Source organism: Silene latifolia, unplaced genomic scaffold (genome assembly GCF_048544455.1).
Source record: "Silene latifolia isolate original U9 population unplaced genomic scaffold, ASM4854445v1 scaffold_20.1, whole genome shotgun sequence".
Classification (NCBI taxonomy): Eukaryota; Viridiplantae; Streptophyta; class Magnoliopsida; order Caryophyllales; family Caryophyllaceae; genus Silene; species Silene latifolia.
In genome coordinates, this window is record NW_027413163.1 from 5,456,587 (window position 1) to 5,471,979 (window position 15,393).

The following is a 15,393-nucleotide window of genomic DNA, read 5'->3' on the forward strand; positions in this document are numbered from 1 at the left end:
GTCTCATGGTTTAGCAAACCAACCAAAATATTAGTAAGTCATACACAATCACAATAAATTATACGTTTTAAGCTCCTGCATATTTCATCGAAAAACCTGGCAGGAACTAAGAGCGACATGAGAAGCATATTTGTTTACGTCTGCCGAATTCAATTATCAAAGGAAGAAAGCAGACTACGGTCGAGGGTTCTTATTTAATCTTAGAAGGATGATGGGAAATATTAATATAACCCAATAAAAGATGAAACTCAAAAAACTTAGCAACTATTTAGTACATACAAGACTAATCTAATGGAAAGATAATAATAGGATCACAAAATATCATACGTATCTAGACCAATATGAGCATAACTTACCTTCATACCCATTAGGGTCACATCGTACAAGTGTGATGGAGTATGTATTCACCATGTTATTAAACAAATTAGTCACAAAAAATAGTGCTCTTCAAACACACAATATGACAAACAAATTCATATCCAAAGTAAGCAGAAAATAATAACAATTCATGTCAAAAACATTAAACCGTATGCGCGTTACCGAAGATTAAAACAACTCTTTCAAAGAATAAAACGAGAAATAAAAGTCGTAAATAAGGACCTTGCATAAACGGCATTTGATGGAGGAAGGGTGCTGAGAAGAAGATGACTTGCTAGAAACAACTTTGGTCCAACGTAAAATGCAATCATAGCAAAATTTATCTACAAAAAAAGCCCATAATTTATAGTTAGGGTGCCTGAATTTTTAGTTTTAGGGTGCAAGCAACTAATGCTAAAAAGAAAAACTTTAAATCCTACGCCCTCCCGTCTCAATCAATTGTTTACCTTTTATTAACATATCTATCCTCACAATGAGCATAAAAGGTAAACAAATGAGTGAGATGGAAAGAGTATAAATAAAGAGTATAAATAAAAGTGAGAAGAGGGTGGTAGAGGAGACATACAGAGACAGTGATCCAAAAAACATTCATGGGTCAGCTAACATCACACTGACAAGTGCAAAGGACTTAGCTTTAAACATGGTCTCTACATAACATTCTAGATTCAAACACAACACTTCACTTCTACATTGGCAAGCTGCACCTAGACTGCTAGCGTATACAAAGCGGCTGTTGCTGTAGAAATTTCTGAAGGTTTGCAAAAGATCATTACCAAGAGCCTAAGAGGCACACTTATGAATGCAAGAAAACAAGAAATTAATAAACAAGAATTTGAAAAATAATGACTACACATGTAAGAAAAACATAATAGCCAAAATCAACACTCAGAAAAGTTGACATCAGAACCCGAAAAAATCAACATTAACAATCAACTTGTATAACATGTACTTAGATCCTTAGAAAACATGTAACGTACTAGTAAGAAAATAACAAAAAAAAGATAACAAGGCTGAAAAACATATTCAGAAAACAAACCTTTTCTCTTAAACGGGAGCGGCGGAAGCAGAAACTTGTTGGCTTGAGAATCTCACTCCAACAGCTTGGCCAGGGAAACTACGAGAGAGAAAATACAAATTACTCTTGAGACAGTATTTCAAAGGAAATGAAGAGTCAAAGAGCCAAAAAAAACATATCACCCAACAACACAAGAGAAAGGCACACAGATTCAATTAGACCTCAAATTGGGAGGAAAGAGATGTTGCCTCGTCATTGTTGTCTCGCCGTTGTTGGCAGTGACAGCCAACATATAATTCAATTAGACCTCAAATATATATACAAAACTGAAAATCGAATACCTAGATGATGAAATATACCTGAATTCCCAAATCGATTTTGATAGCAAATGGAAAGTCGGAAACTGGCGATTTTGATAACAAGTAGTATTAGTACCCATGATTTAAGATGAGACTCATTATGAACAATTAAGAGGAAACAAAAATAACCTGTATCCATTTCCAGTGACGACTTCAATGGCGATAATCCAGAAACTTGTGCCTTTCGAACTTGTGCGATTGAAGGGTTCGTCGAGGTGGATGGGGTGTCGCGATCGAGACTCGCCGAGGCGAGGAGCAATAATGGGGGTTGCGGGAAATGGGAAACAGAATGAAAGAGGGGTAATGACTAGGTTTAAAGATAAGGTCACTTATATTAGGGTTTTTTGTCAGAAGGTACCTAATATTTACGCTCATTTGTACCAAGGTACCTAAAATTTTTTTTTTTGCCCAAAGGTACCTAATATTTACTATGTCTATGTCTTGTGGTACCAAATGACCATTTCCGTTAAAAAAAAGTCAATAGCCGTTAGTTGACTGACGGACTACTTTACCTCTTCTACTTTACAACTTCTCATTTTTCCTCTTTCATCCATATCTTTACTTTACCTTTGCTTTTAATCCTTCCTCTACCAAATACTACTGCCATTATTGAAGATCCAATCAAATTGTGAAGGTAAACAATTAGTTACTGCTTCATCTTTTTTATTATTTTATTCAATTGATTTGTCTTTTTTCATTTTCTTATTAAAGTAATCACTTTTTCAATGATTCTCTAAAACCCTAATTTTTTATCAATAATGTGCGATACATTTGATGATCTTGCTTTTATTATATAAGACGCTAATTGTTATGCTGCTTTAGTAATAGTGAGGCCTAATTGCTCTAATTAATTTGAAATTATTGTTGTTGTGTTGTACATGGTAGTTGATGGAGCAACATGATTATAGATGCAGTTTCAAAGTACACTATGGGGGGGAATTTGTGACAAGTAAATTCAAAACTGAATATTTTTCCAAGGGTAAGGATGTTGGTGTACTTATTAAGGATAATTTAAGTGAGGTTTGTTACTTCAACTTAATTGACATAGTGAAGTCTGAATTGAAGATTGAGGATGGTGAAATATGGTATAACAGACAAGGGTATAGCTTGTTTGCTGGTAGAAAAAAATTGGTGGATGATAAGGACATTGAGGAATTGATGGGTTCCAAAGATGAAAATGGGTTTGTCAATTTGTTTGTGGTACAGGGTCAAGGTCAAAAAGATGGTACACAAGCTAACATCACCTCTTCTTTATCAGAAAATTTTAGGCCCACGGCATCTATTACAGTAATAAATAAGCCTCTTATAAAGCATACAACCAATTCTGTTACCAAATCAAATACATCCCAAAAAACACAGCCTTATACAACTCCTTCCATTTCAAAAGCTTCAAAAATACCATTTAGAAGAACAAGGCAAAGTAAAAAAAAAACCACGGGTGTTGAGCAATCTGATGCAATAAAAGAGGTGCATATTGAATGTAGGGAGGATAACGGTGACAGATTAGAGGAAGAAGATGGAGGAGATTCTGGTGAAGACTCTGAAGATCCAGATGTGGTCTTAAGTGACGGAGATTTTGATGATGAGGATGATGATGACATATTTTCTCAGTTTGTTGATGAAGATATATTAGATACCCCAAGGATAAGTAGTTCATTAGAAATTATTGTTCATGAGGCTGAAAATGATGATGTTGAGGTTGAAACGGAAGATGATCTGGTCTCTGATGAAGATGAGTTAGAAACTAGTCATGGATCTGATGAGGAGCAGCTAGATGATAATTATCAATATCCTACATTTAATCCTGAAACTGACTTTCAAAAGTCAGTAGTTCTTGAGTTAGGATTGAAGTTTCCTTCTAAAGAAGTGTTTAGGAAGGCCTTGAGATATCATGCAATAGAGCATGGATATGATTACTATTTCATGCATAATGGGAGTAAGAGAATTTGTGTTCAGTGTAGGCATAGATGTGACTGTCCTTGGTTAACGGGGATGTGGTGGACCTTGAGAAAAAAACATGTAATTGTAAGAAATGGGAACTCACTGGGATTCCATGCGCCCATGCTATTAGTGCTATGGACAAAAAGAGACTTGTTCCAAAGAGCTTTCTCCACCAAGCTTACAGTAAGGAAACATATATGAAGGCTTATGGAAATTATATAAGTCCTTTACCTGGTCCGAAGCAGTGGGAGAAGACTACACATCCTGAACCAGTACCACCCCCATTTAGGAAGATGCCAGGGAGGCCTAGTTCTAAGAAAAGGAGAAAAGAAGCAGGGGAGATTGAAGAAAGGCGGATTGTGAAGAAGAGAAACACGCAAAAAAAGTGTACTAATTGTGGAACACTTGGTCACAACAAGAAAGGATGCAAAAATCCAGTGAGAGTTGTGCAACCTGAGATGAGTAGACACCACAGAAGACTTCCAACTTTCATAATGAACCAAGATGAGGTGCAGCTAACACAAGGTCATCCACAAACTACCCAAACTGATCAAGTAGCTACTGTGAATAATGCTGCTGTTTCTTCTTCAAGCATAATGCCATAATTTGAGAGTAGAATTTGTTGTTGGTAACCAGTTTCTTATGTATTAGGATTTCAAAAAATGGTTCTTTTTTTTTGCTAACTTTTAGCTGTATTTTGGCAAAACAATGAAAGTTTGTACTTGAAGTTTAATGCACTTAATATAAAGCTAGCTTTGTGCCACCAAATTGTTCATCCAACAACTTTTAATATGATGATTTTATTTTTGTCAAAATAATCTGGAATAGAATGTGCAGCTATGGCTCATTGTTTCCGCATAAATGAAGAATTTGCAGTTATTTCCTATATTGTTTGGGTCTAACATAAATAAATGAAGAGAACATAATAAGAACATGATGCTACTCAAACTATTACATACAAACAAAATGCAACTAAAGAAGCTAGTCAGTTTACTTAGAAAATTTTATTCAGTATTTCTAAATGAAATACATTACATAATTATTACTTCTCAAGGTAGTAACTTTGAGATACAATGTAGTGACTTTGAGATACAATTAAAGCCATAAACTAACCCATCTTTCCATACAGTACAAAGATTACAAGAAACATTAAACCTAACATGAATTTGTTCCTCTTTGTCTCTTTCTTTAGCATCTCCAACTCAAAAGTCAGCTTCTTTGCATCATCTACCTCTTTATTTTGTTTCTTCAATTCATTTTTAAGACTCTTTTGTTCTTTCAACAAATCGTTGATAACACTTCTTTGCCAATAAGTCATGTCTTCATCAATCCAATTGAAGAACCTGCAACCACGCATATCCGTCTCTGGATTGTAGAACTTGCACGCAATGAACTTTCGACCCGGATTTTGGAAGGTCCATGAAGTTTTCACAGCAGCGGGAATGCCGCACCAGCAGTTGGGAACAACCTTTGACGAATTTCTTGTCGAGTTTGAGGTGGACATGTTTGATGAGATTGATATTTAGGGAGATGAAAGAAGATAAATGTAGAAAAGTAATGGGGGGATGAAAGGAATCTGATAAATGGAGGGAAAAAATTGGAGGGAAATGTAGGAGGGAAAAATTGGAGGGAAAGTGATAAGAAGTATATTCCGTCAGTCAATTAACAGTTATTGACGTTTTTTTAACGGAAATGGTCATTTGGTACCACAAGACATAGACATAGTAAATATTAGGTACCTTTGGGCAAAAAAAAAAATATTAGGTACCTTGATACAAATGAGCGTAAATGTTAGGTACCTTCTGACAAAAAACCCCTTATATTATGTCGATGAGTGATAATGGCTTCGGTTTACACATAACCGTTGCCTTTTCTTTATATTTGGCTACGGTTATACTAGAACCGTAGTCTTTTCCTTCGATTTGCATTTATGGCTACGGTTGTTAGTACGCAACCGTAGCCATTTATAAAAGGCAACGGTTATTTTCAGCGACCGTAGCCTTATGTGCTTGCCTAATGTCATTTTTCTACTAGTGCACATTAATAGAATTAGGGTTACCTAGGAGTGTAGATTCAACATCCTCCGTAGATCTACCCCGGCGTGGTTGCAGAACAGTGATAGCAATCTTCTTAGGTCTCCCCATGGTCGGAAAAATAAAAAGGAAGAGTTAATCGAAGAAGTTCATCGGAAATCGCCCGATAATCGCCTTTTCTTTCTAGAGAGAATCCTCTCCTAACCAACCGATTTTAAATAAATAAAGCATTTTTTTTGGTGAAATGTGAGAATTATATATATCAAAAAAGATAATTACTTATGATTATAAGTGGCAAGCAAACAAAAAACAAAATATCAATCTACTAGGCGCATTTTTTTAAGCCAGTCTCTCTCAGCATGTGTCATTGTTGCTCTATCCCTGCCTCGAACTCGTGTTCTCATCTCATCCATGATCATTTTTGCCACACAAAATAAATAAAGCATATTATTATAACCGACTATAAGCATATTGTCTAAGACCACAATAATAACTCCAAATTGAAATAATTAAGTTAAAACAATACAATAATTGAGATGTAATATTATTATAACCAATTTAAACATATTATATAAAAAGACACCATCTTACAACAACTCTAATTTGAAACAACTAAGTTAAAACAATACAATAACTAGGTTTGAATAATACAATAACTCGGTTAAAGCAATACAATAATTATTATTAACAGAATATATTCTAACACAGCGAACAAGAAGTAGCTACAAAATACAATAATTGAGTTTGAATAATATAATAACTCGGTTAAAGTAATACAATAAATGTTATTAACAAATTAACCACAAAACCCTAGAAATTATCAAAGATTCGAAAACACAATTGAATAAAAAAAACTACTCAAACACCTTACAAAACAACAAGAAAATGCACAAAATCATTTAGAATTCTCATATCAAACTCAAAAAACTATAAATTTTTGAAAAAAAAATGAAAGAACAAGTATTTTAACTACAAAGACATAAGTACAAACGGAATGGTGAAATTCTTATGGGACTCGGGTTTAAGCCTCACAAGAGCAATTTTATGGAATTTTTATGGCCTCCGACTATGCCTTTAGACTTCGAGTGGGTGACTTACCTGATATGTTGGTTTGGGGGCTGTCGAGGGTTTACCCAATGCGAAGCAAAGGTAGCGGTTACCTCCTCCCCCTCCTCGTCACCCAAAAAAAATTGACGATGTGATATATTTTTAGTAACTAGCTTAGAGCACGTGCAAAGTTACACGGACATACATAGTTCTATATAAATAAAATGTTTAAATTTTATATTACAAAATAATGGAATAATAGTCTTCTCAATATGTGTAAGTAGTCATGCATCTCTTGATAAGATGAAATCTTGAATCCCTTAGCATATCCTTTAAATAATATCAAGTTCAAACTCAAGTAATGTTATCTAACATTAAACTCATTAGGATATAACTTTGCAAGTGTCACCAATTTGTCCTTATCGAAAGAAGCAAAAATATCGGCGGGACTAAAACAAGCCATACACATTAGCATCTCCATGCTTTTCACAACAAATCGGCTATTTAGTTTAGATACTTGTTTATCCAAAACACCTATAAGCATGTCAATTCGAAATCGGTGTAGGTTAAGGTCGTTAACAAGGCGACGGATTGATCTTCTCAGAGGAGCATAAAAATTATCCATATTGGGGACTTCAATATTATGTTTGCACAAAAGTTAGAAACCATATAAAGAAATTGAACCCATCCATCATTCCTAAACTTTTGCAAATGCTCCTTAGTTAAATCAAGAATAGTCATGGCATTAACAATGTCTTGATCTTTTCTTTGTAATGATTCATACAAAGAGTTAGTGTATCCATACACCACTTTCGTGAAATGTAAATGAAAAAAAATTCAAAAGATTCAAGGTGATCTATACCAATTTTGGCTTTAGCACGATCTTCAACGGATTGGCTCCTTTACTAATTATCTCAAAAACTCTAATAAGTGTAGCATACAAAGACATGACTCTCACAAATGATTTAAAATGAGACCCCCACCGAGTCTCCCCCGATTAGGGATGTCAATGGATCGGGTTCGGGTCGGGTGAAGCCTCATCCGTCATCCATCCGTCTTTTTAAAATCTCATCCAACCCGTCCGTCATCCGTGAAACATATCATCCGTCATCCATCCATCCATCATCCATGGATGAAACGGGTGGATCAGGTGATAAACGGGTGTTGTGCATTTATAATTTCAAGTTTAAAAAAATGATGATTTTTTTTTCTCTACAAAAATAAAGTTAGATAATTAATTTAGTTTAACTTTCTAGTGGGTAGGCTTACAAAATATTTATATTGAGAGTAGAAAAATATGAAAATTTAAATATTTTATATCTTAATAATGTGTTATATGTAAAAAAAATTAAATAAAAAATAATAAAATCGGGTGATGGATGGATGGTGGGTGGAATTTCTTCATCCAACCCATCCGTCATCCACATCCGTTTCATCCGTCATCCATCCACCATCCATTTAAATCGGGTTTTCATCCATCTTTTAGGATCGGGTGGATCGGGTTTTGATGGATGCGGGTGAAATTGACATCCCTACCCCCGATCCACTTAAACCAAGTTCTTGATTCAATCCCTTACCACTATCACTTTCACCCGATGCGAATGCCTCCAAAATCTTATCCGCTTGAATATCACTAATCATCTCCAAACGTTTACAAGAGTATCCAATATTATTAAGCATAATTCCAAGATGTTGAAAATTTGTTGCACAATCTTTGTTTTCTTTAGCCACCGCCAGTAATGTAAATTGAAGTTGGTGAACAAAGCAATGAACATAATATGCACATGAATTGTCCCTCATTATCAAACTTCAACCATTAAACTCACCTCTCATGTTACTAGCTCCATCATAGCCTTGACCACAGATGTTTGACATACTTAATGTGTGACCATCAAATAGTTTCTTTATTTTATCAAAAAGTGTCAAACTATTGTATTTTTCACATGCACAATCCCAAGAAATCTTTCAGAAAGTTTACCATCTTTATTAACATAACACATAAAAATAGTTAATTCTTCCTTATGAGACACGTCACTAGACTCATAGGCTAATAGCCCAAGGAAATCCCCATTTAGATCCTCAATAATAAGTTTAGTAGTCTCATGGGCACATCATTTAATTAGTTCTTTTTGAATGGTTGGGCAAGTAACTTGGTGATTTTCCGGAGTCTTAGCAAGAACAGCTTTAGCAACATTTTCACTATTTTGAACAAGTCAATCCAAAAGTTCAAGAAAATTACCCTTATTACTTTGCACCTTCATTGTGTCCCCTAAATGCTAGTCCTTGTCTTAAAAGAAATCTTACACAAGAAAGATAGCGTAACAGGCGGCATTTATAGAGACTCTTAACTTCATCACTTACATTTTCAACTATCTCTATTATTGATGCTTGTTTATTAATGAAAAACTCATACTTTTCTTTAGCAACATTGTGAACACTACTACTACCTTTCCCGACATGTTTTTTTAAATCTCGCCAACGCAGTTTTCCAATTCTTATACCCTTCAATCTCAAACGCACTTGCTCCCGGAATACTTGTAGACTCTTTGCAAGTAACAAAAAAAAAGCAAAAGGCCGCATCATTTTGCTCACTATATTCAAGCCAATCATATTTATCATACCAAAAAAATTTTAAAATGACGCATTTTATAACCTTGGAAAAATTGAGGAAAATCACCATTGGGTGTAGGCCTACAAGGACCTTTTCCGATATATATCTTTCTCACGGCATCTCGATCATTCACCCGGTAAGATGACATTTACATACATTTTCCCGGATCATGTGGGGGATCAAGATGGAGAACATTGTAATCTTCACTTTGATTACCCTCTCAAGTTGGTGAATTACCCTCATGCTCAATTTGATTCCTCTATTGAGTTGATGGATTATCGGATTCCTCATCACCTTACTCATTTTCATTAACATCATCTTGTGTTGGTGAAAAAACAGTCTCATCATTAATTTGCTCTGCTTGACTAGGGTGATTTTGAGGTTCCAATGACAATGGACAAGATGAGCATGAAGTTTTTTGTGACTGCCAACTCCAAAAGGATGCTAAGGTATTGTTTTTCGTCATCAATCATTCAATCTACAAACAAATAATTAAAATCGAAATTAATTGCTAAGTGAGTGATTTAGGGTTTGAGAAAAATGAGATAATTAACCAATTAATCAATCTAAACTAACACAAATCTACAATTACACAAATAAATAAATAAATTAACAAACTAATAAGAACAAATTTGGGATCTAGGTTTTGGGGAAAAAATTAATCGAATTAATCAAACTAATAAGAACAAATTAATTGAATTTGGGGAAAAACAATTACATACCTACGCGGCAGGTGATAGTTCAATGCCTGGACGACCGGAGGGCGGTGAGATGATTGCACGTCGGCGGCAGTAGTGAGGTGCCAAGACATCGGGTGGTGGTTGAATTTAAGATTATGATTCTAGGTTTTATTTTATTTTGTCTATGTTTGAAAGGGCGGACCCACATATAGGCATGGTGTAGCAAAACTACACTAAAGAAAAAGTTTATGGGAGAATTATTTCAATGTGCTATACCATAATTACTCATTTAATGCTCATTAAATGATTATTTCACCTACATTTATGGTTTTTATACTTACGAAATCTCTCTTTTAATCCCAAAATTCTAGCTTATTTAATAGACCTACTTTATTGTTGTATGTAAAACGTTTCTATTTCCAACTACATCATCTTTCTTCATGAAGATATTTGTTTAACGTACAACATCAATCCGTCCAATTCCTAAATTAACAAAATTGTGACTAATTTTAACAATTTAGATAATATTTTAAATAAAAATTTGACTAATTTTAACAATTTACAGAGTATTTTATCGACTTTTCATTCTTGTTATCTCGTGATTATATAAATAGAAATGTCACCAGCTCGCTCATAAATAGAAATGTTACTTTATGGTGAGAGATAAATTGCTTTGGTAGCATTGCACATTCTCGTCTCAAATAATATCACTAATTTATCCTCGACATTGAAATAGTTGTCTTGACTTTTTTCGAGGGAGGTTGCCTTGGCTTTTTTTAATTAATATTTTTTTTATTTACGTACACAAATTTACTTGTTATCAAATTATAAATAATTTACTCTTAAGAAAGTAAAATATATAACAAATAAGTATACATCTCGATCTCAATTTGTGTTTGGAAATTTAAGAATGGATTTTCAGTTTCGACCTGAGCCTGAACTTGAGTTTAAATCTAGTCATTGTCAGTAACGTCCGATCATTTAGCTGCTATTTTGTGTTTTTTGTTAACACAATAATCTTGCTACATAAAAAATAAACTTCTGGGTCCGCCCATGTACGTTTGTATTATTTAGTTTGTCGATCGATCGCCTTTCTCTATTTTAAGAAAAATGTTAATATAAAATACTTATCAAATATAACAAAAATATAATCATAATTGATCAAATAAAATTGTATTAAGAACAAAAATATTTTTAAAATGCATAATTATTTAATGATAAAAACTAAAATAAGCTTAAACGAGCTTCCGATTTCGAGCTCTACTAAGCTTATAATCGGCTCGGATTTAGTCCACCTAAGCTCGAAATCGGCTCGAAATGACTTTTGAACAATTTCGAGTCGAACTTTTACCAAGCCATTAAAAGGGCTCTACGAGCCGGCTCAGATCATTTACAATCCTATATAGTATATATAAAGTACATAGACATCCTCTCAAACTTGTGACAAAGTACAAATATTACAAGACAAGTCTACACAACAATATACCACTTCCGTTTATCAAAACGATAAGCAAATTCATGTAAAAGATCCTCTACTTATCAGTATACATTGTATCAACTCTCAACTACACAACACTAACTAACATCTAAAACGATCCCTACATATTAGTATACACTATCTCAATTATACCCGACATTAAATAGCATCCCAAAACAATCTCTAGACGTCAGTATACACGGTCTCAACTGCAAAACACACTAATTAACATCAAAAACGATCTAGACATATTAGTTTACATCGTCTCAACTATATGAAAAATCATGACGATAAAGACTAAAATAATAAAATGACTTTTATAAAGTACTCCGTATTATTGTGGGGTTTATATACTACTTTTAATTCATTAACTTAAAACTCTTCACAATTAACCTAAAAATTCTTGAATTTTCAAAACGAATCGTTCGATGTTGAAACACATCGAAAAATCTGCAGCGGCAAGGGGGATGATGTTGATGTTTAGCCGTTATAAATCTTCATCTGCATCGCCTGAAATTAAATGCGTTGTAACTAATTTTCATTTTTGTAGTGCTTTAATTGATGTTAAAATTGATTTTTATTAGGTATTTAAATTGTGTTGGTGTTTCCATTTCGTTGATAATATCTTGATAGTGGAACTGTTAAATTTCAAGAGAATTTATATTTTGTTAGTTTTATAGTGTGTTCATTATGTACCTATTAATCTCTGAGGATTAGGTCTTTAAATTATGTTGGTGTTTACATTTCGTTGTTAATTTCGCTAATTCTAAATTGCAGGAAACTTTTTAGTTTGTTGGTTTTGCATTGTGTTCATTACGTACCTATTTATCTCTGAGGATTGTCTGCATAGAGTCTTCTATTTATGATCCGATGATTGTGTGTTGAACATGGCATGTTAGTCAAGTTTTTGGATGCTACACTGTGCTTTTTTCTGAAGCAAGTCAACAAATAAAGTCTAGTCCAATCATGTAATACCCCATAAGTCGAGACTCTTCCTCAAGGCAATCCCAACGTATTGAGGCGTCACAAAACTTGGTTTTCCAAGCTTATAGTCACTACAATAATTTCTCACTTCCGCCACGAATTATACCACGAAAATTTACAATTCGTGGGTAAATTATGTTTAGTCATGGGAAAAATTTATTTATTATATTGGAAAAACATTGTGCCACGGGATAACGTTTTCCGTGGTAAAAAGTCACTTGCGTCACGAATTAGGTTACACGTGGCAAATAATCATTTTAGCCATGAACTATGTCACACCCGTGGCAAAATTTTATTTAGCCACGAATTGTTCTGGCAAAAAAAATTTTAGCCACGAACTAACAAACATCTGTGGCGAGTATTTTTTTTCCGACTTAAATTAAGATATTTTCATGTTTAGGCAAACCTAGAAATTGCTGGTTTAAAGAAAAATACAAAATCTTAATGAAATTGAATCAAATATAAATACTATGAAAATACATTTGAATATAAAATTTTGTAAACAGTTTGATTAGTTTAATTATTTATTGATAATTATTTATTTATCCTTTAAGATTAGTAAATTAATTCGGTGTTTTAGAAAGGTTGGAGTCTTTTATAGTGTCTGGAAAAACTCTTTTAATATATATATATATATATATATATATATATATATAGAGAGAGAGAGAGAGAGAGAGAGAGCAAGGTTCAAATGAGTCCCTCATATTATTTGAGTCTCTAAGTCCTTACTAGAGCCCTTGGATCATCCAAGATGAAGGGTTAAGATTGGAAGCAAAAAAATACACTTAACACTAATTTATCACTTTATCTCTACTCACACTAATTAATCACTAACACAAACTAACTAAACACAAAATCACTATATATATTTTTTCCACTCATCAACTTCTCTCTCATCTCACATATTTCACTCCTCTCTTCTCTCAAAAACCCAAATAAATCAAAATCCAAATAATTAAAAAAATCCAAATATATCAAAACCCAAAAACCCAAATAAATCACTCACTACTCTCTTTCTCACTCACCATCACCGTCCACCGCCGCCACTCTCACCACCACCACGTGACCACCGTCGCCAACCACCACGGTTTTTTTTAATTACGTTTTTTTTTTTTTTTTTTTTTTAGATTTGTTGTTACTATGAAGTACATTAAATTTTGTTTGTGTCGCTTTTTTTGGTGATGGTCGAAGGAATGGTGGTGGTTGTGCCGGTTTTTTTTTATCAAAATTGTTCTTAGAATTTGTTCCCTTTTTAGTAGATCTACACATGATTATGATTATGAGAAAGATTTAAAATTTTATATCTAGTTTTTAAAATGAAATTGTGATTTAAATTATAAATCTATTAAAAAAAAATAGATCTAGTTTTCTAAATGATTTAAAGTACACTTTTGAAAAAAAAATGTATTATTTCGTTTTTTTGGCAAAAAAAAAAAGAGTCGTGCTTGTTATTGTTGAGTTGGTGTAGTTGTTGACGACAGCAAAAGTTGTTGGTGGACAGAAATTACACTCATATAGGATTAAAGTTACACTCTTAATGAACTAAAGTTACACTCTTAATAAATTAAAATTATACTATGAATATGGACCAAAGTTACAGTTTCATTGGACTAAAGTTACACTTTAATAGACTAAAGTTTTAGTTTTAATAGACTAAAATTACACTTGTAAGAGACTAAAGTTACACTTTCAAGTTTCAATGGACTAACATTACACTTTAATAGACTAAAATTACACTTGTAAGAGACTAAAGTTACACTCATAAAAGACTTCTTGTAGATTAACCACTTATGAAATTTTCATAATTTTAACCTAACTTATTGTAGATTAATTGACTTATAAGTGTAACCGTATTCTTTTAGAAGTATAACTTTAATGTTTTGAGAGTGTAATTTTAGTCTTTTGAGAGTTAAATTTAGTCCACTTAAAGTATAATCTTTAGTCCATATTAAGTGTAGCCTTAGTCCATATTAAGTGTAACCTTAGTCCATTAAGAGGAGACTGTAATTTTAGTACATATTAAAATTATAGCTTTAGTCCATTGAGAGTATAACTTTAGCCATTGCGAGTGTAACTTTAATAGAGATAAGTGTAACTTTAATATAGATAAATGTAACTTTAATATAGAAAACTATAACTTTAAGAAACTGTAACTTTAATAGACAATATGTGTAACTTTAATCTCAACCAAGATCTAAAGTTACAAAAAAAATAGATTTACAAAAAAAAACACAGAATTGAAAAATTAACCCAATAAAAAAACAAGACCTAAAAAAAAAGTACCATAATAGAGCAAAATGTAATTTTAATAGAATAACGTGTATCCTTAATAGAAAAGGAGTGTAACTTTAATACAATACGAGTGCAACTTTAAAAGAACTTAAAAAACGAACTAAAAAAACTAGATCTAAAACCAAAAAGTTTGAATACAAAATCTGAAGAAAATAAAATAAAACACTTTGAATGGCTAGTGCCGAAAGGCTATGAAATGCTAGTGCCTAAAGGCTATGAAAGTATGGTACTTCCCAGGGGAGGTGACATTCCATGGTTATGAAAGTATGGCCCAAAGGCTACTATTGTCAGAAATTATCACACTTTGAATCATGATTTCTGTTTTTGCTTCCATAACTAATTTAAAAGATGTATGACATTCTTGAGTGGGTGTACAATTAATATTAAAAAATATTAAAAAAAAAAACAAAAAAACAAACAAACAATTTAAGTTGTTATCTGTGAAGAAGGAAAAAGCAAAAAAACAAAAAAAACCCGAAAAAAAAGTGGCGGCAGCAGCAAGCCGACCACCAAACACAGCCGGGAACAACAACAAACACAAGAGAGATGAAGGTGGTTTTGGTAGATCTAGCTTTT

The 15,393-nt window shown here is 33.1% G+C and overlaps 1 protein-coding gene and 1 long non-coding RNA gene across 2 annotated transcripts; both read right to left on the minus strand.

The window, feature by feature from the left end:
- Positions 1–1,005: 1,005 nt before the first annotated feature.
- LOC141638397 (uncharacterized) lies at positions 1,006–1,975 on the minus strand. Its single transcript, XR_012542079.1, has 4 exons — positions 1,882–1,975; positions 1,753–1,796; positions 1,415–1,492; positions 1,006–1,126 (listed from the first exon to the last, which is right to left on the minus strand). It is a non-coding gene; the product is annotated as an uncharacterized LOC141638397 (long non-coding RNA).
- A 2,826-nt stretch (positions 1,976–4,801) lies between these two features.
- Positions 4,802–5,197, minus strand: LOC141638266 (uncharacterized). Its single transcript, XM_074447673.1, has one exon. The coding sequence runs from the start codon at positions 5,195–5,197 to the stop codon at positions 4,802–4,804; it is 396 nt and encodes a 131-aa protein (XP_074303774.1).
- Between the last annotated feature and the right edge of the window lie 10,196 nt (positions 5,198–15,393).